Source organism: Ornithorhynchus anatinus, chromosome 5 (assembly GCF_004115215.2).
Source record: "Ornithorhynchus anatinus isolate Pmale09 chromosome 5, mOrnAna1.pri.v4, whole genome shotgun sequence".
In the NCBI taxonomy this organism is placed as follows: Eukaryota; Metazoa; Chordata; class Mammalia; order Monotremata; family Ornithorhynchidae; genus Ornithorhynchus; species Ornithorhynchus anatinus.
This window is the reverse complement of record NC_041732.1, coordinates 16,807,559-16,834,539: the sequence shown is the minus strand read 5'-3', so window position 1 is coordinate 16,834,539 and position 26,981 is coordinate 16,807,559. Positions and strand designations below refer to the sequence as shown.

General features: G+C 50.9%; 1 protein-coding gene across 1 annotated transcript in view; it reads right to left on the bottom strand.

Moving 5' to 3' along the window:
* Positions 1-1,613: 1,613 nt before the first annotated feature.
* IL16 (interleukin 16) overlaps positions 1,614-26,981 on the bottom strand; it is an 83,268-nt gene continuing 57,900 nt past the window's right edge. The window contains exons 15-21 of the mRNA XM_039912283.1: positions 21,633-21,771; positions 19,998-20,934; positions 16,714-16,903; positions 15,795-15,896; positions 12,037-12,286; positions 9,425-9,550; positions 1,614-1,893 (exon numbers count right to left, since the gene is read on the bottom strand). Of these exons, the coding sequence (XP_039768217.1) occupies positions 1,709-1,893; positions 9,425-9,550; positions 12,037-12,286; positions 15,795-15,896; positions 16,714-16,903; positions 19,998-20,934; positions 21,633-21,771 (1,929 nt within the window). The 3' untranslated portion in view covers positions 1,614-1,708. The remainder of the gene's footprint in view (positions 1,894-9,424; positions 9,551-12,036; positions 12,287-15,794; positions 15,897-16,713; positions 16,904-19,997; positions 20,935-21,632; positions 21,772-26,981) is intronic.

Here is a 26,981-nt window from a genome sequence, read left to right as displayed (position 1 = left end):
GTCCCTCCCTCCTGCTCTCTGGGGAGAAGGAGGGGAGCAGGGGCAGGCGGCAGGGTTCCTGGGTACTAGGGGTTCACAGGGACCTCCCCGCCCACCAAATGCCACTGCTGCCTCCATAAAAGAGTCCCTCAGCCTTGCCCCCTCCTGCTGTCTCCCAGGAAGGACAGGAGCCTTGTGGGCTACAGAAGAACCGTGCAGTCTAGTGGTTAGAGCATGGGCTTAGAAATGAGAAGGACCTGGGTTCTAATAATAATAGTAATAAAATAATAATAAAAAGTCGTGCCCCTCCCCAACCCCAGGGGGTTGCACCCTCCCCCACCCCAAAAATGATCTCCAGGCTTCACCCCCTCCCTCCCTCAGTTCACACCGGCAAAGGAATTCTTTATGAGTGGACTGAAGTACGGGAACAGCCCCGGCCCCAGCCCTCCCAAAAGCCTTCCCTCCAGTCTCTCCCAAATGGACTAAATGTCAGTGGCTTCAGACACCCTCCTTGGGGGAGAGCCTGCCCCTTTCCAGCAGCCAAAATCCTTCCACCCCCCCGGACACCCGGCCCGGAGGTAGAGTGAGACCTGGCAGCTGGGGGAGCTTGGTCTGGAGTGGACCTGGGAATGTAAGATGACTTGAGCATGCAGGACAGATTAATTTCTCTGTGCCTCGGTTCCTCACCCGTAAAATGGGGATGAAGACTATGAGCCCCTTGTGGGACAGGGACTCAGTCCAAACTACTTAGCTTTTATCTACCCCAGGGCTTAGAACAGTGCTTGACACATAGTAAGTACTTAAAAATACCATCATTATTATTATTTTTATCCCAGCTCCCCATATTTGGATCTGAGCCACTGGGATGATTGCCCTAATCCCCTGGGTCGGAGAAGCAGTATGGTCTAGAGGATTGAGCACGGGCCTAGGAATCTGAACGACCTGGCTTCTAATCCCTGCTCCACCACTTGTCGGCTGATTGACCTTGTGCAAGTCCCTTCACTTCTCTTTGCCTCAGTTACCTCATCTGGAAAGTGTGGATTAAGACTGTGATCTCTATAGGAGATGGACTGTCCAACTTGATTAACTTGTATTTACCCCAGCTCTTAGTACAGTGCCTAGCACATAGTAAGCGCTTAAGAAATCGGATAAAAAAATAGGTTGCCTATGCCCCCAGGCACCCAAGGCCAAGATCCAGGGTTCAAGGCCACGGGATGCAGCTCAGGGAAAACAGCTTGGGGCTAGTGTGGGAGCATGTGTGGCGCTGTAGTACCCAATGCGCAGGCTCCAACCTCCACCTGCAAACGTTCTGGTAGTGAGCGATCCAGAAGAGCATCGTGCTTATTGTGGGCAGGGAATGTGTCTGTTTATTTTTATATTGTACTCTCCCAAGCGCTTCTTACAATGTTCTGCACACAGTAAGCACTCAATAAGTATGACTGATGAATGAATGAAGTTTTCAAACAGCTGTCACCCATTCCCACGCTCTGGGAGGGGTGGTGGTCCTCACCCCAACCCTCTCTGGGACCCTCTCCTGGAATCCCTCTCAAGGTGGGGTTGGGGGGCCAGATGCTGTTGACCTTCTAACCCTTGAAACTGAGCATGAGACCCCAGAAACTGAACCCAGAGCCATCTTCCTTTTTCCCATTTTATTCCCAGGCCATCAGGCCTGGCTGGAGGGCTCGGGGAAGCTATGGTTCCAAGCGAGAGCCAGGGAGAGGTCATCCAGTCAGTGGGGCACCTCAGCCCCGGAGCCAGGGCCCGGCCTCCGGATAAGGATGCAGACTTGCCCCTCTGGCAAGGCCTTGATGACGTTCCAGGCCTCGAAGCGCGTGAGCCCCTGCAGAGGGGTGCTGTTGAGCTGCAGGATTTCATCTCCCGGCTGGAGGCCTCCGCTCTGTTCGGGGGTACACCCTGTGAGGAGGAGAGGGGGTTAGAGCTGGACTAGGGGTCCTGGCTCTTACCATTCTTTGGCACAACTAGAGCTGAAGCCCCATTGGGCACATAAAAGAAATCAAGTTGGGACTAAACTAAATCAGGCAGCCGGTACCCTGTCCAGTGGGGCTAGAGCCACCAGAATAGCTTCTGCTTGGTGGCCACTGGGCGGGGGATGGGGGTGGGGGGTCCCCAGGTCCTGGATCAGGGTGGCGGGGGAGAGGAAGTCAGGGAATGGAAGTCGGAAGAAGTGGAACAGGTGGTGATTCAGAGTGGCCTAGTGGGTAGAGTACGCGTCTGGGAGTCAGAAGGACCTGGGTTCTAATCCCAACTCAGCCACTTGGCTGCTGGGTGACCGTGGGCAAGTCACTTCACTTCTCTGGGCCTCTGTTGATTCATCTGGAAAATGGGGATTAAGACTGAGAGCCCCATGTGGGACAGGGATTGTGTCCAACCTGATTAACTTGTGTCTACCCCCAGGGCTTAGAATGGCAATTGACACGTAGTAAGCACTTAGCAAATACCAGGATTATTACTGTCATTATTATTTGGATCTCCCCCTCTAGACTGAAAACTCACTGTGGGCAGGGAATGTGTTCTTGTGTCCTCTCCCAAGGTTTTTAGTGCAGTGCTCTGCATACAGTAAGCACTCAATCATTACTTGATTGACAGACAGACCCTGAGGGGGGGCCAGAGGACCGCCCTGGGGTGGTAGGAGGGGGGGAAGGCAGATATTCCTGAGCACTGGCCATTGACCCCGCTAGCCGCATTTAATCAACTGATCAATCAATGGTATTTATTGAGCACTATGTGCAGAGCACTGTACTAAGCGTTTGGGAGAGTACAATGCAGGAGAATTAGACATGTTCCCTGCTCCTAATGAGTGTATAGTCTAGAGGGGGAGACAGACACTAATACAAATAAATAATTTATAATATATGATTTAAAGATATGTACAAAAGTGCCCTGGGGTTGGGGAAAGTAACAGATGTCCGAAGGTCACAGATCCAAGGGCATAGACGACAGAGAAGGGAAAGTGACCCAGGGAAAAGAGGACTTAATCAGGGAAGGCCTCTTGGAGGAGTGTGACCTTAATAATGCTTTGAAGGTGGAGAGAGTGGTGGTCTGGAGGATTTGGAGGGAGAGGGAGTTCCAGACTAGGGGGAGGACATGGGAAAGGGGTCAGCAGCGAGATAAACGAGATGGGCGCACAGTGAGTAAGCTGGTGCTAGAGGAGTGGAACGTGCGGTCTGGGCTGGAGCAGGAGATCAGTGAGGTGAGGTAGGAAGGGGGCCAGCTGATTGACTGCTTTAAAGCAGATGATGACGAGTTTCCATTTGATGAGGAGGTGGATGGGCAACCATTGGAGGTTCTTGAGGAGAGGGGAGACATGAACTGAACATTGTTGTAGAAAAATGATCTGGGCTGCAGAGCTAAGTATGGACTGGAGTGGGGAGAGAGAGCACATCGAGAGGCCGGCAAGGAGGCCGTCGCAGTAGTCAAGGAGGGATAAGGTCAGCGTGGTAGTAGTTTGGATGTAGAGGAAAGAGAGGGTTTTAGCACTGTTGTGAAGGTGGAACCGACAAGATCTGAAGATAGATTGAATATGGTAGAAGAAAAATGGGATGATAACTGGAGAGGGCCGTGGGGTCAGAGGAGGGATTTTTTTTAAGGAGAGGGAAGAAATAAGCACGTTTGAAAGCAGCGGGGAAGAAGCCTTTGGAAAGTGAACAGTTGAAGATGGAAATAAAGAAAGAAGAGAAGCTTCTAGTGTTTTAAAGAAGTATGAAGGGATGGAGTCAGATGCACAGGTGGAGGTGGTAGATTTAGAAAGGAGAAGTGAGATTTCATCTTAATTTACTGCAGGGAATGTGGAGAAGCAGCACGGTCTAGTGACAAGAGCATAGGCTTGGGAGTCAGAGGACTTGGGTTCTAATCCCGGCTCCACCCCTTGTCTTCTGTGGGACCTTGGGCAAGTCATTTAACTTCTCTATGTCTCAGTGACCTCATCTGTAAAATGGAGTTTAAGACTGTGAGCCCCGTGTGGGACAGGGACTGTGTCCAACCTGATTGCCTTGTGTCTACCCCAGCACTTAGAACAGTGTTTGACACATAGTAAGTGCTTAACAAATACTATCATTATTATTATTATTAGGGAGAGTCAAAGAGGGTGGAGGATGAGGTAGGGATTGAAGAGGAGTAGGGTCAGACCTCTAGGTGAAAGAGATGGTGGGGGTGGGACGACAGGAGGTTTGAGGAGGGAATTAAATGTCTGGAACTGCTTGGCGGGGCAGTCGGCATGGGAGTGAAGTAGGAAGAAGGATTGTTGTCAGGCAGTGGAGAGGGCTGAATTGAAATGGATAAGAATGAATTTAAGGTGGACAAGGTCAGAGAGATGTCTGGATTTCTGCCAGCAGCGCTCCACATCTTGGACACAGGAGCAGAAGAAGCAGACTGTAGAGAAGTAGCATGTCCTTGTAGATAGAGCATGGGCCTGGGAGTCAGAAGGTCATGGATTCTAATCCCAGCTTTGCCATGTGTCAGCTGTGTTATGTTGGGCAAGTCACTTAACTTCTCTATGATTCAGTTCCCTTATCTGTAAAATGGGGATTAAGACTGTGAGCCCTATGTGGGATAGGGACTGTGTCCAACCTGGTTATCTTTATCTACCCCAGTCCTTAGGACAGTAGCTGGCACATACTAAGTGCTTAACAAATACCATGATTATTATTATTATGTGATCCAGGGTTGTGGGTTAGTGGTACTAGGCCGGCGGAGGAACAGGAGAACTCAGGACTTCAGTACAGTGGAGAGGGTGGTGTAGAGTGTGTCGATTTGTGTGTCAGGAGAAGGTACTTGGGGTATGGAGACCAAATGGGGTAGGATGGCTGTGGAAAATTGGAGAGAATCAAAAGAACAGAGGTCTCTGTGGAGGAAATGGACAGAGCTGGGTAGGGTGGGTGTATGGGAAAGAGAGCAGGTGAGGAGGTTGTGTTCTGAGAGAGGAATTTCAGAATTGGTGAGGGTAGAGATTGTCCTATGACTAGAGATGAGGAGATAAAGTGTGTGTCCAAGCTGGTGAGTGTCTGAGGTGGGGTGGAGCAGATCAGTCAGACATTAGTATTTATTATGCACTTACCGTGTGCAAAGCACTATAATAAGCACTTGGGAGAATACAGTATAACAATAAAATGGATACATTACCTGCCCAAATCCAGTTTACAATCTAGAGGAGGTCAATGGAGTAGAAGAGTGAGAGGAATTAGATGGTGGAAGGATCATTTAGGACACCCATATGGATATCGAAATCCCCAAGGATTAATGTAGGGATGAAGAATGAGAAGAAAATGGGAGAAAGGGCTCAAATGGTTCAGAAAGTTGAGGCCTGGGGTGTGGTAGATGACCATGATTAGTATCTGGAGTGGGTGGTTGAGGTAGATGATATAGCTTCAAAGGAAGGGAAAGAAAGGAATGTGGGAGGCAGGATCGTGCGAAAGCAGCATTGGGGAGCGAGAAGGAAGCCGACACCTGCTCCTTTCCCAGGGAGTCTGGGGAAGTGGGAGAAGATGAGTCCCCCTCTGGAGAGAGCAGCAGGGGTGACTTTGTCATCTGGGGAGAAGGGATAGAGAGGAGGAGCAGTGACTGAGTCAGGAACAGGTCAGCAATGAAGAGAAGCTTCTTCAATTTAAATGAAAGTCAGTTTGATCTGCTTCAAGCTGGGGGTGAGTTCTTAGTTAAGCATTTCAAGCCAGGCCCTGAGGGAGGTGCTATTTGCTTTCAGGTCACACAGCAGTAGCACACCGTGTACAAAGTGAGGTCAGCAGAGTCCAGCACACCCTGGCCTTCAGGAGCCTGACCTTCCGGATGCTGCTGGATGATTTGGACCTACTGCCCCCTCTGAAGATTTGCCCATTCTGAACTTTTTTTTAATTTTATGGTATTCATTAAGTTCTTACTGTGTGCCAGGCACTGATCTAAGGGCTGGGTCGATGTGAGGTAATCAGGTTGGACCCAATCCATGTCCCACATTGGGCTCACAGTCCTAATCCCCATTTTGCTGATGCGGGAACTGAGGCCCAGAGAAGTGGAATGACTTGGCCAAGGTCACAAAATAGAGTGGCAGAGCTGGGACTATAACCCAGGTACTTCTGACTCCTAGGCCTGTGCTCTAGCCACTAAGCCATGCTGCTTCCCTAAACTGACCCTAAAGGCAACACCATTCATTTATTCATTCATTCAATCATATTTATTGAGTGCTTACTGTGTGCAAAGCACTGTACTAAGTGCTTGGGAGAGTACAATTCAACAACAGACACGTTGCCTGCCCACAACAAGTTCACAATCAAGAGGGGAAGACAGACATTAATATAAGTAAATAAATGACAGATGTGGACAAAAGTGCTGTGGGGTGGGACGGGGGCGCGGGCAGCGGCGGTGATTGAAAGGAGCAAGTCAGGGCAACACAGAAGGGAGTGGCAGGAGAGGAAAGGAGGGCCTAGTTAGGGAAGGCCTCTTGGAGGAGATGTGCCTTCAATAAGGCTGTGAAGAGGGAGAGAGAGTCATTGTCTGTCAGATATGAGGTGGGAGGGCATTCCGGGCCAGAGGTAGGATGTGGTTGAAAGGTTGGTGGCGAGAGAGATGAGAGCAAGATTCAGTGAGAAGATTGGCATTAGAGGAATGAAGTGTGTGGGCTGGGTTATAATAGGAGAGCAGCGAGGTGAGGCAGGAGGGGGCAAGGGGATTGAGGGCTTTAAAGCCAATGGTGAGCAGTTTTGGTTCCCTATCACTGATCCCTGGTTACTAGTGAGCCCTGGTTCCTGAGCCCCAGTCTCTGGCCATTAGCTCTTGGCCACTGGTCACTCTCCTGACATTGTCATTGTTCCAGGCATTGCCCCATGGATCCCATGGCCCAGAAACTCCCAGACTGGTCAGTAAAGACAATTTGACATGGCTCAAATCCTCAAGTCCTGGAAAGATATTCAGATGTTGGCACATGCCTCTGCCACTGCCACCCCACCAGTGCCACCATAACCTAATGGCTAGAGCCCAGACCGGGGAGTCAGGAGGAGCTGGGTTCTAATCCCGGCTCTGCCACTTGTCTGCTGAATGACCTTGGGCAAGTCACCTAACTTCTCTGTGCCTCAGCATCTATAAAATGGGGTTTAAGACTGTGAGCCCCAAGTGGGACAGGGATTGTGTTCAATCTGTTTATTTTGTATCTACCCCAGTGCTTAGAACTGTGCCTGGCACATAGTGTACACGTAACAAATACCACAGTGATTATATTATTATTTCAAGGGGTGGGTTTAGGGAACGAGCTCTCCCATCCCCTATCTGGCTCTGGCCTGGATTTGTTCATTCATTCAGTGGAATTTATTGAGCACTTACTGTGTGCAAGGCACTGTACTAAGCGCTTGGGAGAGTACAATATAACAACAAACAGACACATTCCTGCCCATAACAAGCTACAGTCTAGAAGGGAAGACAGACATTAATATAAATACATAAATAAATTGCAGATATATACAGATATATACATATGTGGTATGGGGATGAAAGAAGGAACAAGTAAGAGCGGTGCATAAGGGAGTGGGAGAAGAGGAGAAGAGGGCTTACTCAGGAAAGGCTTCTTGGAGAAGATGTGCCTTCAGTAAGAATGCTGGGCAGCCCTGTTCCACTTTATCTGTCCAGGAGAAAGGATCCCCCTAAGGTGAGGTGATGGATCCTCCCCCTAAGGTGAGATGATGGACCAGCCTCATGCCCAGAGAGGTCAGTTGTTTGCCCACCTCCCCTAGCCCCTTCTCCTTCTCTTTCCTCTCCAAAGCTAATAATAATAATAATGATAATAATAATAATAATGTTGGTATTTGTTAAGCGCATACTATGTGCAGAGCACTGTTCTAAGCATTGGGGTAGATACAGGGTCATCAGGTTGTCCCACATGAGGCTCACAGTTCATCCCCACTTTCCAGATGAGGTAACTGAGGCACAGAGAAGTTAAGTGACTTGCCCACAGTCACACAGCTGACAAGCGGTTATGACATTTGTTAAGTGCTTACTATGTGCCAGGCACTGTACTAAGTACTGGGGTGGACACAAGCAAATTGGGTTGGACACAGTCCCTGTGCTGCCTGGGGCTCACAGTCTTAATCCTCATTTTACAGGTGAGAAAACTGAGGCTCAAAGAAGTGAAATGACTTGCCCAAGGTCACACAGCAGACAAGTGACAGAACAGGCATTAGAACCCATGACCTTCTGACTCCCAGGCCCGAGCTGTATCCACAAGCCTCTCTTCCTGGCTCCTGCTGTGAGTGAAGGTCACTGCACCGGCCCGCCTTGTGGTGGAGTGGCCACTGCCCTCCCCACCTCTCCTCATCAAGAGCTGATGGCCTCAGTTCCTCTCTGAACTGGCCTGCTTGACTAAGTCTCCACCCTCGAAGAGGCTGGCCAGCACAGGGTAAGTCACTTTACTTCTCTGAGCCTCGGTTCCCTCAGCTGTAAAATGGGGATTATCCTCTCCCAAGCACTTAGTACAGTGCTCTGCGCATAGGTAGCGCTCAGTAGATACCACTGATGGATTGATTGATCAAGACTGTGAGCCCCTGAGGGACAGGGACTGTGTCCAACCCAATTAGCTGTCCTGGAACACCTTCCCTCTTCATAGCCGACAGACAATGACTCTCCCCACCTTCAAAGCCCTACTGAAGACAAGATTCCTCCAGAAGGCTTTCCCTGACTAAGTCTTCTTTTCCTTTTTTCCCCACTCCCTTCTGCATCGCCCTGATTTCGACCCTTTATTCACCCCCGACCAAGCCCCTCAGCACTTATGTCAATATCTGTAATTTATTGATTTCTATTAATGTCTGTCCCTCTTTCGAGACTGTCAGCTCGCTGTGGGCGGAGAAATCGTCTGTTCTATTGTTATATTGTCCTTTCCCAAAAGCTTAGTATGGTGCTCTGCACACAGGAAATGCTCAGTTATTCAATCTTATTTATTAAGCATTTACTGTGTGCAGACCACTGTACTAAGCACTTGGGACAGTACAACATAACAATATAACAGACAATTAATATGACTGATTCATTGTATCTACTCCAGTGCTTAGTACAGGGCCTGGCACACATAGTAAGCGTTTAATAAATACCCTAAAAAGGTGGGGTGTGGGGGGTCAGAAACAGATATCCGTTGAGAAGCGGCATGGCCCAGTGGATAGAGCACGGGCCTGGGAGTCTGAAGGACCTAGGTTCTAATCCCGACTGTGCCACTTCTCTACTGTGTGACCTGGGACAAGTCACTTCACTTCTCTGTGCCTCAGTCACCTCATTTGTAAAATGGGGATTGAGACTGGGAGCCTTATGTGGGACGGGAACTGTGTCCAACCCGATCATCTTATGACTTAATACAGTGCCTGACAGGTAGTAAGAGCTTACAAATACCACAATTATTATTTTCATTATTATAACCCGGCAGAGAAGCGAGAGCGAACAAGCACTCTGCCTCGACACGTACCCTGGAAGATCCTGTTGACGACGAGGGGCTTGTCTCCCTGGAGAGAGCCCTTCCCTCCTTCTAGGCTGAACCCCAGACCAGAAGACGTCTTCTCCAGCGTGATGACACAGGTGGTGGTGCTGGCCCCTAGGCAGAAATAGCCCCCCACACAAAGGAGAGGTCATTATATTAGAAGTTCACGGTAGCCCCTGAAGCCCACGATCGCTCATGATAATTAATAATAATGATGGTATTTGTTAAGTGCTTACTATGTGCAAGGCACTGCACTAAGCGCTGGGGTGGATACAAGCAAATTGTGTCCCTGTCCCACATGGGGCTCACATTCTCAATCCCCATTTTCCAGATGAGGTAGCTGAGGCACAGAGAAGAGAAGTGATTTGCCCAAGGTCACACAGCAGACAAATGGCAGAGCTGGGTTTAAAGCCCATGACCTTCTGACTCCCAGGCCCTTGCTTTATCCATTACAACATGCTGCTTTTCAGTCATCCTGCCAAAAACTTGTTCTGGGCAGGGAACACCTCTGATAACTCTGTTGTTCTCTCCTAAGCGCTTAGTACAGCACTCGGCTCGTAACACTCAATAAATACCATTGATTGACTGACCAATCGTCAGGATCCTGGAGGTTAGGTCCATGTGGGCAGAACCTGTGTTGGCCATCTGTATTCCTCAATCGGTCAGTCAATGAATGGCGTGTACTGAGTGCCTGCTCTGTGCAGAGCACTGTACTGAACACTTGGGAGGGGACGATAGAGTTGGTAGACAATACTTACAGAGGAAGATGGATTAAAATCATGGGTAGCGGAAGCAAATGAGAATAAGGATGTGTCCATAAGCATTGTAAGTATGTATCGTTATAATATCCTCTCCCAAGCACTTAGCACAGTGCTCTGTAAGTGCTCGATAAATCCCATTGATTGATTGATTGGAGGGGCAGGGAGACAGTCTGACTCCATGGACAGGATCAGGAGAGACCCAGCAAGCGGATGGACAGGAACTAGGGGTTTCTCCCCCGGACATCTTGGTTTCCAAGTCTCTGCCGTGCCCCTCATCCCCCCACCCACATCCCCACCCCCATCCCCCCCAGGGTCCGCAGAGGGGGAACCACCCAGGAGCCAACCCTGCTGAGATGCAAGAGCCAGCATGGCCCTGTGGCTAGAACCTGAGCCTGGAAATCCGAAGGACCTGGGTTCTAATCCCACTCCTGCCACTTACTTGTTTGCTGTGGGACCTCGGGCAAGTCAATTTTCTGGGCCTCAGTTCCCTCATTTATCACATGGGCATTAAGACCGTGTACCCCATGCGAACAGGCACTGTGTCCAACCTGATTAGCTTCTGTTAATCCCAGTGCTTCGTACAGTGCCTGGCACATAGTGAGAGTTTAACCAATACCATAAAAAAAGTGATTAACACACAGCATAAAAAAAAAACCTGGACACAGTAGGTGGAAACAGTCCAGGACGGGACTATGTCCAGGGTCTACCAGGCTGGCCAACCCAAATCCACTTTTGGGGCCAAACGGTTATCTTCCCGTTCTTTCCAGATTTCTGGGCCTGAGGTCTTAAGCCACCCTGACCCTGCCCATATTTCACTTCCTCAGAAATCTGACCATTCGGCTCTCGATTCCTCATGGCCCCTAGCTGTGCTGGGGGTGCCAGACCCCAAGGTCCGGTAGCTGTCTGTGCCATGAATCTCCTCGGCCGGGGTAGGACGGGGAAAGTATTGTCTGTTGTATGACCTTGGACAAGTCACTTCACCGCTCTGTGCCTCAGTGACCTCATCTGTAAAACGGGGATTGAGACTGTGAGCCCCACGTGGGACAGGGACTGGGTCTAACCCGATTTACTTGGATCCACCCCAGTACTTGGCACAGTAAGTGCTTGGCTCATAGTAAGTGCTTTAATAAATACCATCATTAATATCATTATTGTCAGGTCGCCACAGAAGTTGAGACCAGGACCTGGTGACTCTCCCTTTTCTCTCATGGCCTCAGTGTCTATGTTTATAATAATAATAATGTTGGTATTTGTTAAGCACTTACTATGTGTAGAGCACTGTTCTAAGGGCTGGGGTAGATACAGGGTGATCAGGTTGTCCCACGTGGGGCTCCCAGTTTTAATCCCCATTTTACAGATGAGGGAACTGAGGCACAGAGAAGTTAAGTGACTTGCCCACAGTCACACAGCTGACAAGTGGCAGAGCTGGGATTTATTGAGAGCTTATCATGTACAGATCACCTTACTAAGCACTTGGGAGAGTACAATAGAAAAATATAACAGACACATTCCCTGTCCACATCGAGCTTACCTTCTAGATGATTCATTCATTCCTTCGATTGTGTTTCTCAAGCACTTACTGTGTGCAGAGCACTGTACTTAGCACTTGGGAGAAGACAACATAAGAATGACCAGACTCGCTCCCTGCCCACAACGAGTTTATAGTCTAGAGGATTCATTCATTCATGCATTCAATCCCATTTATTGAGTGCTTACTCTGTGCAGAGGACTGTTCTAAACACTTGGGAGAACACAATACAACAATACAATGGACACATTCCCTGCCCACAGTGAGTTTACAGTCAAGAGGACACCGGAATCCTCAGCTCCAGGACTCACCCGGCTCAGCGGAGGCTGCTCCGGGCCCGGAAGGCGCAGAGTCTGGGACGGCGGTCCGCTGGCGGGGGGCCTCCCCCTCCTTCCTCGTGACGATGACGGCCTGGCGAGGCCCGCGGGCCCAACGCACGATGCCCAGGGCGTCGCTGTGGGTGACGCCCTTCAGAGATTTCCCATTGATGGACAGGACCTCATCGCCCCTCTGAATGGTTCCCTCCTGCGAGGCCAGCCCGTTGGGAAAAACCCGGTGCACCTAAAGGATCGTCACATGGCAAACATCACTCTCCAGAATGCTTTGATTGTTTTGTTTTTGTTTTATGCTATTAGTTAAGCACTTACTATGTGCCAGGCACTGTACTAAGCACTGGGATAGATGCAAGCTAATCAGGTTGGACATAGTCCATGTCCCAAAAGGGGCTCACAGTATTTTGTAAAAAATGATCCATTCATTCAAACATATTTATTGAGCTCTTACTGTGTGCAGAGCACTGTACTAAGCACTTGTGAGAAAACAATGCAACAATAAACAGACATATTCCCTGCCCCCAACGACTTACTTGATATTTGTTAAGTGCTTACTGTGTCCCAAGCACTGTACTAAGCACTGGAGTAGATGTGAGCTAATCAGGTTGGATACCATCCATGTCCCACATGGGGCAAACAGTATTTTTTTAAAAATGGCTAAGCAGCAAGCACTGTACCAAGCGCTGTGCTAATCCACTTGCACTGACTATGTGCCAGGCACTGTACTAAGCACTGGGGTAGATACAGGTTACTCAGGTTGGACACAGTCTATGTCCCACACAAGGCTCAGAGTATTTTTTTTCTTATTGGTATTTGTTAAGCATTTACTCTGCCAGGCAATGTTCTAAGCGCTGGAGTAGATATGAGATAGTTTGGACACAGTCCCTGTCTCACATAAGGCTCAAAGTCTTAATCCCCATTTTTCAGATGAGGAAACTGAGGAACAGAGAAGTGAAGTGACTTGCCCAAGGTCACAGAGCAGACAAGTGGTAGAGCAGGGATTAGAACCCAGGGCCTGTGGACACAGGCCTGGCTCTATCCATTAGGCCACGCTTGACAGTATGCGAGAAGCAGTATGATGCAGTGGCTAGAGCTTGGGCCTGGGAGTCAGAAGGTCATGGGTCACACTTGTCTGCTGTATGACCTTGAGCAAGTCACTTCACTTCTCTGTCCCTCAGTTACCTCATCTGTCAAATGGGGATTGAGACTCTGAGCCTTATGTGGATCTATTCTTCACTCCGCTGCCCGGCTCATCTTCCTGCAAAAACGTTCTGGGCATGTCACTCCCCTTCTTAAACACCTCCAATGGTTGCCTATCAACCTCTGCTCAAAACAAAAACTCCTCACTCTAGGCTTCAAGGATCTCCATCACCTTGCCCCTTCCTACCTCTCCTCCCTTCTCTCTTTCTACTGCCCACCCCGCACTCTCCGCTCCTCTGCTGACCACCTCCTCACCGTTCCTCGGTCTCGCCTATCCCGCCGTCGACCCCTGGGCCACGTCCTCCCGCGGTCTTGGAATGCCCTCCCTCCTCACCTCCAACAATCTAATTCTCTTTCCCTCTTTAAATCCCTACTTAAAGCTCATCTCCTCCAAGATGCCTTCCCAGATTGAGCTCCCCCCTTTTTTCCCTCTGCTCCCTCTACCCGCCTCCTTCACCTCTCCACAGCTAAACCCTCTTCTCCCCACTTTCCCTCTCCTCCTCCCCCTCTCCCGTCCCACCCCCTCAGCACTGTACTTGTCCGCTCAACTGTATATATCTTCATCACCCTATTTATTTTGTTTATTTTGTTTAATGAGATGTACATCACCCTGATTCTATTTATTTGCCATTGTTTTTATGAGATGTTCTTCCCCTTGACTCTATTTATTGCCATTGTTCATGTCTGCCTGTCTCCCCCGATTAGACTGTAAACCCGTCAAAGGGCAGGGACTGTCTCTATCTGTTGCCGACTTGTACATTCCAAGCGCTTAGTACAGTGCTCTGCACATAGTAAGCACTTAATAAATACTATTGAATGAATGAATAGGGACTCTTTTATAAATGAGGTAACTGAAGCACAGAGATGTTAAGTGACATGCCCAAGTTCACCCAGCAGATGAGCAGCATAGCAGGAATTAGAACCCAGGTCCTTCTGACTCTCAAGGCCAGGCTGTAACCACTGGGACACATTGCTTCTTGTGTGCATCAGGGCATATAAGACTCTGCCGTCTCCTTATTCGCCGACTCCTTCAGGAAGAGCCAGGGCAGCAGTGAGTTGGAGGCAGCATGGCCCAGTGGAAGGGCACAAAACTGGGAGTTAGAAGACCTGAATTCTAGAGGCTCTGCCACTCACCTGCTGTGTGATCTGGGGCAAGTTGCTTAAATCCCTCTGGGACTCAGATTCCTCATCTGCAAAATGCAGATGAAATAGCTCTTCTCCCTCCCCACTGGACTGTGAGCCTCACTAGGGATAGGGGCTGTGTCCCACCTGAATATCTTGTACCTGCCCCAGCACTTGGCACATAGTAGGCACTTAACGCTTAATGCCATCTTGTCTACATCACTCTTACCTATGTCCTGCCTCTCTCATGGAATGCCCTCCCTTTTCAAATCCGACACACTATCGCTCTCTCCCTGCTTCAAACCCTTATGAAGGCAAATCTCCTCCAAGAGGCCTTCCCTTACTAAGCCCTCCTTTCCTCTTCTCTCGCTCCCTTCTGCTTCGCCCCATCTTGCTCCCTTTATTCATCCCCCCATCCCAAACCCACAGCACTTATGCCCACACCCACAATTTATTTATTTCTATTAATGTCTGTCTCCCCCTCTAGACCATTAAGCTTGTCAGGCAGGGAATGTGTCTGTTCTATTGTTGCATTGTATTCTCCCAAGCGCCTAGTCCTGTGCTCTGCACACAGCAAGCCCTCAATCAATACTACTGATTGATTGATCGATTGATGCCATCATCATTCGAATTACTATTTGGGCACCGATCTACTGGGCCCCAAACACTGAAGTCACTGGTGTCGGAGCATGGCATGTCCTTTTATTGTTATACTGTCCTCTCACAAGTGGTGGGAGAGGACAATATAACAATAGAACAGACACATTCCCTGCCCATAAAGGAGCTAACAGTGTTTTGCACAGAGTAGGAGCTCAATAAATACGATTGAATGAATGAACGTATAGCAGTAATATATAGCAGTATTCCCCTCTAGACTATAAGCTCATTCCAGGCAGGGAATGTGTCTATCCACTCTGTTATATTGTCCTCTCCCAAGCACTTAGCATAGTGCTTTGCACACAGTAAGCGTTCAATATATACGACTGAATGAATACCATTAAACAAATGCCACTAATGGCATAGTGGATAGAGCACGGTCCTGGGAGTCAGAAGGTCTTAGGTTCTAATTCCGGCTCCGCCACTTGTCTGCTGTGTGGCCTGGGGCACTTCACTTCTCTGTGCCTCAGTTACCTCCATCTGTAAAATGGGGATTGAGTCTGTGAGCCCCACGTGGGACAGGGTCTGTGTGCAACCCAATTTGCTTGTATCCACCCCACTGCTTAGTACAGTGCCTGGCACATAAGCGCTTAACAAATACCATTATTATTATTATGATTATTAAGCAAAGTGAAGCATTTCCCAAAAGAATCGGACTTTGGCCCTGCTCAGGGCCTGGGGCCTGGAAGCTCTGGATCAGACAGGGCCCAGGTAGACCCAACCTGGCCGGTCCTGGGGGCCCGGCGGAGAGGACTTACCGTGACAACCTTGTTCTCTAGGTCTACACCGCCTGCCAAGCTGAACCCCAGCCCCGCCTCTTCCTCCTTATGTAGAACGGTCACGTGAATGTTGTCCAGTTGCTGTGGGAAAGGAACGATCCATGAGCACAGGATTGCTTTAGACCACACCCACCCTTCTTGGGGGTCCCATCTTGGGCAAGAAGGGGGGCTCTGGAGAGGGAACCCCGCCAGGCTTAACTGTTCCTCATTGGTACCCCCACCTGGCAAGCGGGAGACTGGGATTCAATTCCCCTATGGGGAGATATGTGGCCTACCTCACCTCACTACTCTCCTCTAGTACCCGGCCTGCACACTTTGCTCCTCTAGTGCCACCCTTCTCACTGTTTCTTGATCCTGTCTATCTCGCCGCCTAACCTTCACCCACGGCCTGCCTCTGGCCTGGAACGTCCTCCTTCCTCAAATCTGAAAGACAGTGACCCTCCCCTCATCAAAGCTTCATTGAATGCCCATCTCCTCTAAGAGACCTTCCCTGATTAAGTCCTCTTGTCCCCTTCTCCCTCTCCCTTCTGCGTCACCCTGAATCGCTTCCTTTCTTTATTCCCCCCACCCAACCTCAGAGCACTTATGTCCATATCTGTCACTCATTTACTTGTTCATATTAACGTCTGTCTCCCCTCTAGACTCTAAGACTTGTAAGTTCATTGCGGACGGGGAGTATGTCTGCCTATTGCTGTATTGAACTCCCCCAAGTGCTTAGTCCAGTGCTCTGCACACAGTAAGTGCTCAATAAACATGATTGAATGAATGAATGAATGAATGAATGAATGAGTTGGACCAGGACCGATCAGCCGGCGGCCCCCCGCCCCTCAGAGTCCCAACCGAAGCCCCGAGTCCCAGTCGAGGGGGAGATGGTCTGAGGGCTGGGGTGACCACGTACCTTCAGTGTGGCTTCATCTAACCCCTTGACTTCCTCTATGAGCTTCTTGACTTCCTCGGGGCCAAGCAGTGAGATGACAGATTGTCCAGGCCCACCTGAGGGGGCCACGGGGGAGTCGTCGCCTCTCACCCCTTGGTCTGCGACCTCCCTGTCAGCCAGGCCCACGGAGTAGTCCCTCAGCTCCGAAAGACTGTCCGGGTGGGAAGAGGGAGACAGGGAAGCATGGGACTGAGAGCTTTATCTTCGCCCCAGCTCCTCTTAAGTGAGCGGGACGGCACGGTCCACCCACCCTGAGGCCTCCTGAACCCCAGGGCTGGCCCAAGCCAAAACAGGTTCCCAGGCTCCGCTCCCCCTGTGCCCCATACAGAGGTTCTTGGGAGAGGACCCTTCCCTACCCCCTCCATGCCCCACCCCTTTCTGCCCACAGGCTTCCACGAGTCACGAACCCCACCCTTCCCAGGAGTTCCCCCTATGCCCTGCCCCGCTCTGTCCACAGGGTCCCCAGAGTGCCCTTCTGCCAAGCCTCATCCAGCCCCCCTGGCAGACTCACAGTGCAACCTGCAGTTTTGGAGACAGTAGCGCTCCGCTGGGGTAGCTAAAGGGGGTGCAGTAGGGCTGGGGTAGTTAGAGGGCAGTAAGAGAGACAGGGGGAGTTAGAAGGGAGCAGTGGAGTTGGGGTAGCTAGAGGGGAGTAATAATTATGGTATCATGGTGTTTGTTAAGCGCTTACTCTGTGCCAGGCCCTGCACTAAGCTTTGGAGTGGATATAAGCAAATCTGGTTAGACATAGTCCCTGTCCTACATGGGGCTCACCGTCTCAATCCCCATTTTCCAGATGAGGTCACTGAGGCCCAAAGAAGTGAAGTGACTTGGCTAAGGTCACAGAGCAGATACGTGATGTAGCCGGGATTAGAACCCATGACTTTCTGACTACCGGGTCTATGCTCCAGCCACTCCACCATGCAGGTAGTTAGAGGGGGAGTAGGGGGGGTTGGGATGGTTAGAGGATATTAGGTGGGGATTGGGGTGGTTAGGAGACTGCTGGGGCTGGAATTTGAGAGGGGAAGGGGGAAGGGGGTAGTAAGAGGGAAGTGGGAGGCTGGGGGAGTGAGAAGAGAGCAGAGGGACTGGGGCTTTTGCAGGAGGCCAGAGTAACTGCAGCCCCGGGAGGAGTGGTCAGGGGTAGCACAAAGTGGGGGGTTGCTGCCACAGCATGGTGTGGGACCGGGGGTGATGGGGGTGGCAGGAGGTGGCCTGGAGTGGCGGTGGGGGAAAGGAGCAGCGGGAGCAGGGCCCACCCATCCAGAAGTCCGTTGTGTGGAAACAGGTGGCGGGTGGTGAGCCGGGAGAGGCAGAACAGAGCGGAGCCAAGGGCTGAAGCAGTGTGAGAGGTGGTTAGGTGGTGCTATTTAAAACAGTCTGCTGCCTTCCAGGGGAAAAACACACACACACACACACACACACACGCACACAAATGCCCCCCCACACACCCCGCACATTGAATCACTCTCTCTTTCCCCCCAACAGACGCTCACTCCTCCTCCCTCCAAGCTATACATACTCCTCACCTGCCTTTTCCAACACAAAGACACACAGACACATAGACCCACACACATTACTCTTTCCTTCCCCCAACACACATATACACAGTCTATCTCCATCTCCCTCCAGTGTACACACTCCCTCCTCCCTCCAAGCAACACACACTCCTCTTCCATCTTTCCCAACACAAGCACTAGAAGCAGCGTGGCTTGGTGAATAGAGCCAGGGCCTGGGAGTCAGAAGGACCTGGGTTCTAATCCCAGCTTCTCCACTTGTCAGCTGTGTGACCTTGGGCAAATCACTTCACTTCTCTGGGTCTCATTTGTAAAATGGGGATTAAGACCGAGATCCTCATTTGGGACATGAACTGTGTCCAATCCGATTACGTTATATCTACCCCAGGGCTACGGGGCCGAGATGACTCGATGGCAGAAGATGACAACAACCCCAGCGCTTAGAACAGTGCCTGGCTCATAGTAAGTACTTAACCACAAAAAACAAACAAAACACCACACACATATATACACACACACTCACACACAATTTAGCCTGGCAATTGTGGTGCCAATAGACATGCCCTACCCCAGAGCAAGGGGACCAAGTTGGAAGATGGATTTGGGTTGTTCCCCAGGGACCCTCACCTCCACCCCCAAGGACCTGGGCCACCAGAAAGTCCAGGGTGACCCTCCTCCCCGACTCCCCCAGTTTTCTAACCAATCCTGCCATCCTCCCAGACCTGAGGGATATGGGGGCTGCCAGGCAGGAGGAATCCAGGCCAAGGTGTGAGCTGCCAGACCCCAGGAAGGGGGTTGAACAGCAGTGTGGCCTAATGGAAAGGCCATGGTCCTAGGAGTCAAAGAGCCTGGTTTCTAATCCTGGTTCTGCCAATCACTTGCTGTAATACAATAATAGGGATATTTGTTAAGCGCTTACTATATGCCAGGCACTGTACTCTATGGATGCACTACCAGAATGAATGCAGATGTCCATGGAGTCCTTATGGGTCAGAGATGACTCGACAGATAGGACAAATACTAAGCGCTGGAGTAGAGACAAGGTAATTGGGTCAGACACAGTCCCTGTCCCATATTGGGCTCACAGTCGTCATCCCCATTTTCCAGATGAGGTAACTGAGGCCCAGAGAAGTGAAGCGACCTGCCCAAGGTCACACAGCAGACATGTGGCAGAGCAGGGATTAGAACCCAGGTCCTTCTGACTTCCAGGCTCATGATCTATCCACTAAGCCATGCTACTTCTGTGTGACCTTGGGCAAGATACTGCACTTCTCTGGGCCTCAGTTCTCCTCTTCTCTCTCCTATTTAGGCTTTGAACCCCATTATGCGAGTCAGGGACTGTGCTTAGAACAGTGTTTGGCACACAGTAATTGTTTAACAAATAAAAAAAAAAATGCAGGTGAACCAGGGGAGGGGTCAGACCAGCAGGGGCAAGGGCAGGGTAGTGCACGGGACAGTTCATTGTGGGAAGGGAATGTGCCTGTTTATTGTTCTATTGTACTTTCCAAAGTGCTTAGTACAGTGCTCTGCACAATAAGCACTTAATAAATATGACTGACTGACTGAATGAATGAATCTTGTTTTGGGCAGGGAATGTGTCTGTTCTATTGTTCTACTGTCTTCACCCAAGCGCTTAGTCCAGTGCTCTGCACACAGTAAGCGCTCATTAAGTATGACTGATTGCCCCACTGTCTGTAAGAAGGGCCTGAGTCGCACCCTGGGGCTTACTTGAGAGAGAAGCCAGAGTCCAGAGGTGGAGCTTCGCTGGGTGGTCCAGTGGACGGTGGAGAGGAGACCCCTCCCCCACCAGGATTCCCAGATCCTGGAGACTGAGGCAGACACAGCAGGGACCTCATGAGGGCCGAGGAAACCCGACTGCTCAGAGAGTGCAGTTGTCCGAACTGCCGCTCTTCCTCCTCCTCCAGGGCAGCCTTGGGCACCTCGCCCAAGCGGGGTCCAGTCAGGGGGAAGCTCCGCGAACGCTGACCCGAGACCTTCCGGGCCCTGGAGTCCCCTAGGTCAGGGGGGGAGGCCGGGGAGGCAGAACCAGATCCCCGTGTGTCCTCGGGGCCGGTGACCCCCGGGGGCTCTGGGCCAGGTGGCCGCCGCTGCCTGTCGTCCCCGTCCGGAGATGGGCGACCTGTGACGGTTGGCAGTTCCGGGGTCCTGGGGGGTCTCTCCCCCTCTCTGGGGCTGGGTTTGGCACTCCCCAAGTCCCCGCAGGTCTCAAATGAGTGGATCTTCTGCCGGATGGACGAGGGTCTGGGAAAGCCCCCTGCCCCAGTCAGGCTGGACTGACCAGGAGTGGGCCGGGGCTTCAGAGACAGACTCCCACTCCTCAAATCTTTGAGGCTTTGCCGGAACCAAGCCGGTTTGGGTGCTACTGGAGGGGCCCTCTTCTGGCGGACGCTCGCCTCAGAGCCGTAGGCCTTGGAGACGGCAGCATCGGCTTCCGGGGGGGTGGGAGGGCTGTGGCTTCCCCGGCCTGGGCCTGTGGTGAGAGAGGCAGTGACATCTGGGGGGCAGGCTCCTCCGCTCATGGCGGGGCTGAACAGCTGTCGAATGCAGTCGGAAATTCTAACCCACGGGTCTTCCGCCACAGACACCGAGGTGACCCGGCCTTGCCTTCTGAGTCGAGGTCGGGCAGCTGGCGAGAGGCGGGGCCCTAGGAGACATTGATTCAGTCGTATTTATTGAACACTCACAGTGAGCAGAGCACTGGACTAAGCACTTGGGAGAGGACAATAGAACAATAAACAGACACATTTCCTGCCCACATCGAGCTTACAAGTCTAGAGTGTCAGGCAGACTGACGTTTAGGATGCCGGGGCCATATAGCCCTGCTAGCAGGCTTTGGGAAATGGAACTGGGCATTGGGGAAAAAAGCCCTCAGTCACCTGGCATTTACCCAGGCACCACCACTTCCACCCTCTTACTGCCCACCTACTTGTTATTTCTACGTCATCCAACCCTAAATCCAGCAGCTTGAGCATTCAGCATAGCAGCGTTGCCTAGTGGATAGAGCATGGGCCTGAGAGTCAGAAGGACATGGGTCCTAATCCCGGTTCTGCCACTTGCCTGCTTGGTGACTTTGGGCAAGTCACTTCATTTTCCTGGGCCTCATTTCCCTCATCTGCCAAATGGGGAATGAGACTGTCAACCCCAAGTGGGGCAGGGACCATGTCCAAATCGATTTGCTCAGATCCACCCCAGCGCTTAGTACAGTGACTGGTAGGTAATAAGCACTTAACCAAGTACCACAACTATAATTATTAGTAAAGTAAGATTCCAATCCTGTCAAAAACCCAGTTTCCCACAGGACAGACTCAAGGTACCGGCCTGGGGGTCTCGATGAACTCTTACCTGGACCGGAGCCCTTGGCCTCCTCTACGGCCCCGAGAGAGGCAGAGTTGTCTTCTGCAGCCTCAGCTTGTGAAGGAGTTGAGGCGACGCTGTGGGTTATAGCTGCTTGATTCCCCTGTGGCGACAGGTTTCCTGCTTCCTGTGGTATAAACAGGAAATTAAGTTGTGTCAAAACGGCACCTTCGCGCGCGATACAAAGAGCCGCAAGGGGATGATATTCTCTCTGGGACGCAGCTCTGAGTTTGTGTGTCAATACGAGGCAGCCGGGGCCTGGGGAAGTCATTCCAACACACAATGAAAAGGTGACCTAGGAAGTAGCTTGGCCTAGTGGATAGAGCAACAGGCCTGGGAGTCAGAAGGACCTGGGTTCCAATTCCAGCTCCTTCATCTGCCTGCTGTGTGACCTTGAGTCAGTTGCTTCACTTCTCTGGACCTCATTTCCCTCATCTAGAAAATAGGAATGAAGATTCCCTAGGACCGTGTCCAACCCAATTTGCTTGTATCCACCCCAGCGCTTAGAACAGTGCCTGCTACATAGTAAGTGCTTATCAAATACCACTATTATGAATGAAAACTGCTGGTGGTGATTCCTCGGTCTGAATCTATTCCATTCCAACAGTGTTCCCTGAGCATCTACTTGTGGTGAGCGAGAGTGACTCCATCTTGTATTATTTGACCCTGGGAGCAACAAGGCCAGAAATGACTCCTGCTTTTATTATTTGATCCTGGAAGCAACAAGGCCAAAGGACAATTTAGAGGAGAAACTGTATTATCTTTCTTAGGAGTTTAGGGGACCTGAATTGTTGGAGAGGAACTGAACTGTTTTACGGAGGGCTTAAGGAGGGGTTAAATTGCTCTGCTGGGTGGGAAAAGGACTGTCGGGCTATGCCCGAGTGGGAGGATGGCGGGGTTGCCCTTTCCTCTGGCTTATCCGGAAGAGAGCAAGCAATCCTGAGCAGTCCCCCTGCTGCAAACTCCCCCTCTAGAACAGTGGATAAAAAGGGTTTTCCCTCTTTGGTTGTGGAACCACCTAAGTCCTTCACTAAGACACCTACGGCTGCAGCGGCCAAGCACCCAAGACTTGAACCAGGACGACAATGGGTTGCAGACAGTTGGTGTCCTTGAAACTCCTCCAACATGGGGTCATCTACACAAAGACTCAGGGTAAACCAGTTGGATTGATAACTATAGGTGTTGTGCTTTGTGGGTGTATGTGTTTGCGTATCCATGTATCTCCTGTTTTAGTAAAATAAAGCTTTCATCTGTAACAGTGGTGTTTGGTTTTACTTTTTAGAACATGTCATTTGAGTGCCCGAATTAATAAGGGGGTTGAATCCCTGGTTAAGGGCTCACAGGTCAAGCGCCTGATATTGTGAGGGAGTGATCCCCGGGTTGGGCTCATGACACTACTGTCTCCCCCTCTAGACTATAAGCTCACGGTAGGCATGGAATGTGTCTGTTATATATTTTTTTTGGCATTTGGTAAGCGTTTACTATGTGCCCGGCACTGTTCTGAGGTAGTTACAAGCTAGTCAGATTGGACAGACTCCCTCTTCCACGTGGGGCTCACTCGTTTTACAGATAAGGTCACTGAGGTCCAGAGCAGTGAAGTGACTTGTCCAAAGTCACACAGCAGACAGCAGCAGCACTGGGATGAGAACCCAGGTCCTTCTGACTCTAAGGCCTGTGCTCTAACCAGTAGACCATGCTGCTTAGGAAGGTTAGATTCTAATCCTAGCTCAGCTGTGTGACTTTGGGCAAGTCAACTACCCTTTCTAGACCTCAGTGCCCTCATCAGTCCAATAGGGGCTGAGGTCGATACCCTGCTCTCCCTCCGCTGTTTCTGCAGCGTTCAGTGGGGGCTCACGAGAAGCTTCTTCTGCCTGCAGAGCTTAGCAGGACTCTGGGAAAATTTCTGAGAGGAGGCAGTTCCTGTTTGGCTGAGGAAGTGGTGCTCACCCTCAGAGGGGGAATTGTTCCTTGTTATTCATTCATTCATTCATTCATTCATTCATTCATTCGCATTTAATGAGCCCTTCCTATGTGCAGAGCACAGTACTAAGTGCTTGGGAGAGTACAATAAGACAATAAACAGACACATTCCCTACCCACAACGAATTTACAGTCTAGCGGGGGCAATGGACATTACCTGAAATAAAGAAATGACAGCTATGGACATAAGTGCTGTGAGGCTGGGAGGGAGGATGAACAAAGGGAGCAAGTCAGGGCGAGACAGAGAGCGGGAGAAGAGGAAAGGAGGGCTTAGTCAGGGAAGGCCTCTTGAAGGAGATGGGCCTTCATTAAGGCTTTGAAGGAGGGGAAGAGTCATTATCTGTCAGATTTGAGGAAGGAGGGGTTTCCAGGCCAGAAGGATGATGTGGGTGAGAGGTATTAGGCGAGATAGACGAGATGGAGATACAGTGAGAAGTGTTGTGACTGGGGTCATGACCCACAATGACCCAGCCAATCAATCGATAGATCATATTTACTGAGCACTCACCTTGTGTAGGCCACTGTACTAAGCATCTGGGAGAGGACAATATAACAGTATAACGGATACATTCCCTGCCCTCGATGAGTTGGAGGGGAAGACAGACCCAGCTTCAGGGATTTCCTGGGATCTCTCTGATGGTGACCCCGGGTGACCCTATTAGGGCTGGCCAGATTCCCCCTCTATTCCTTGGTTGGTTGGGCAAGGACCTATTGGAGCCACCAGTAACTCCTGGTTCACTGATCCTCTAGACTCTAGTAGGTTCACTGTGGGCAGGGAATTTGTCTTTTTATACTTCCATTGTCCTTTCCCAAGCGCTTAGTACAGTGCCCTGCACATAGTAAACACTCAACAAATATGATTGAATGAATGAGTAAATGACCCTTGGAGATGTTTCTGCAACAGAGGGGGCTGGGAGTGGGACTTAGAGGTGGTATCCATTGCTCAGCCTCTGTTCTGCTTTCTGTCCCCACGGCTTGAGCCCGAGCTGGTGACGCAAGTCACTGTGTTCTCATATTGTTGAAAGCTGGCACATCCTGTTTTGGAGCACTCTGCCTGCTCCAGCCCCAGGTTCCTCTTAGCCTGGAGCTCTCTGCCTGACCAGTGGCACCCTGGGGCACAAAGGGGAACCCCAGGGGCAAACGGGGGCTGTCAGGACACACAAGGGCCATGGGGGGTTCACAGGGGGCACAAAAGATGACCAGGGCCTACAGAGTTGCACAAGGGCTACCAGGGCTGAACAGGAGTCACTAGAAATGCATAAGGGCCACCAGGGGCATATAGGACCACTCGGGGTGCACAGGAGCTGCAAGGGGCACACAGGGGCTGCCAGGGGATCACAAGAACGACCACAGGGGCTTCCATCGGTAAACAGCAATCACTAGAGATGCAAAGGGGCCGCCAGAGGTTCACAGGGATAGCCAAAGATGCACAGGGGCTGCCAGGACACACAGGGGTTGCCAGGGGCTCACAGGGGCCACCAGTGGTGCATCTCCTCCAAGAAGCCTTCCCAAACTAAGCCCCACTTTTTCTCATCTCCCACTCCCTTCTGCATCGCCCTGACTTGCTCCCTTTGCTGTTCCCCCCAACCAGCCCCACAGCACTTATGTATATATGTGTCATATTATTTATTTGTATTGATGTCTGTCTCCCCACCTCTAAACTGTGAGTTTGTTGTGGGCAGGGAATTTCACTGTTTACTGTTGTATTGTACTTTCCCAAGCACTCTGCACACAATATGTGCTTAATAAATACGTTGAATGAATGAATGAATGAACAGGGGCCACGCAGGGGCCTCCAGAAGCACACAGGTGCTGCCAGGGGTTCACAGACACCACCAGGAGTTCACAGGGGTCACGAGAGATAAACAGAGGCCACCAGAGGCCACCAGAGGCCACCAGGGGCCACCAAGAGTTAACAGGGACTTCCAGGGGTCACCAGAGATGCACAGTGGCCTCCAGGGACAGACAGGAGTCACCAGGGGTGCACAGGGCATCACAGGGGTCACCAGAGGTGCACAAGGGCCTTCAGGGGCACACAAAGGCTGCCAGACTTTCCCAGGGGTCACCAAGACAGACAGGGCCTGCCAGGCAGGGGCACAGGGGTCACCAGTGACACCCAGGGTTGCCAGGGATGCCCAAGGGCTGCCAGGGGTGCCCAGGTGTCTCCAAAGACTCACAATGGCTGGCAGATGTGCTCAAGGGGTTATAGGATTCACCAGAGATGCCTAAGGGTCCCCAGGGGTGGGGGCCACAGCCTTTCCTGTCCACCTGCCTGCTCCGCTAGGCAGCTGGGGAGCAGCACTGCTCTCAACCCCCCAGCCCCTCTCCATACCCCCTCCCAGGGACACAAGTCTCCCAAGGCCTCCATGGGAAGTAGGAGGGGGTAATCCTTCTGGGGCAGAGGGAATCCTTCTCTCCCCACTCCAATCCATACTTCCCTCCAGGGGTGCATAAGGGCCGCCAGAAGTTCACAGGGGTAGTCAAAGATGCACAGGAGCTGCCAGGGTTTCATAACAGTCACCAGAGAGGCACAAGGGCCACCAGTGGAGCATCTCCTCCAAGAAGCCTTCCCAGACTAAGCCCCACTTTTCCTCATCTGACACTCCCTTCTGTGTCACCCTAACTTGCTCTCTTTGCTCTTCCCCACTCCCAGCCCCAAAGCACTTAGATAAATATCTGTAATTTTATTTATTTGTATTGAGGTCTGCCTCCTCCCACCCCCAGACTGTAAGCTCGTTGTGGGAAGGGAATGTTACTGTTTATTGTTGTATTGTACTTTCCCAAGCACCTAGTACACTGCTCTGCACACAGTAAGTGCTCAGAAAATACAATTGAATGAATAAATGAATGAATGAATCGTAAGCATGACCCTTTGCTTCTGACAAACCATTTCCCAAATGCTGGCTAGATGGATTCATCTTTGGAGGAAGAGGGGGGACAGATGGGGGATGGGCGGGGGCGGATTTTGGAGGCTTCTATGATTACAGGAAGAATATCAATGGATGTATGTGTGTGTGTGTTTGTGTGTGTGTGTGTGTGTGTGTGAGAGAGAGAGAGAGAGAGAGAGAGAGAGAGAGAGAGAGAGAGAGGCCCAGAGTGGAACAAAGTTCTCTCCCCATTTCTGTTTTTCTCCTGTTCAATCAATCATATTTGCTAAGCACTTACTGTGTGTGTACCACTGTACTAAGAGCTTGGGAGAGTACAATACAACAATAAACAGACACATTCCCTGCCCACAAACAAACCTACAATCTAGAAAGGGAGACTGACATTCATATAAATAAATAAATTACAGATATAGACATAAGTGTTGTGGGGCTGGGAGGGGGGATGAATAAAGGGAGCAAGTCAGGGTGG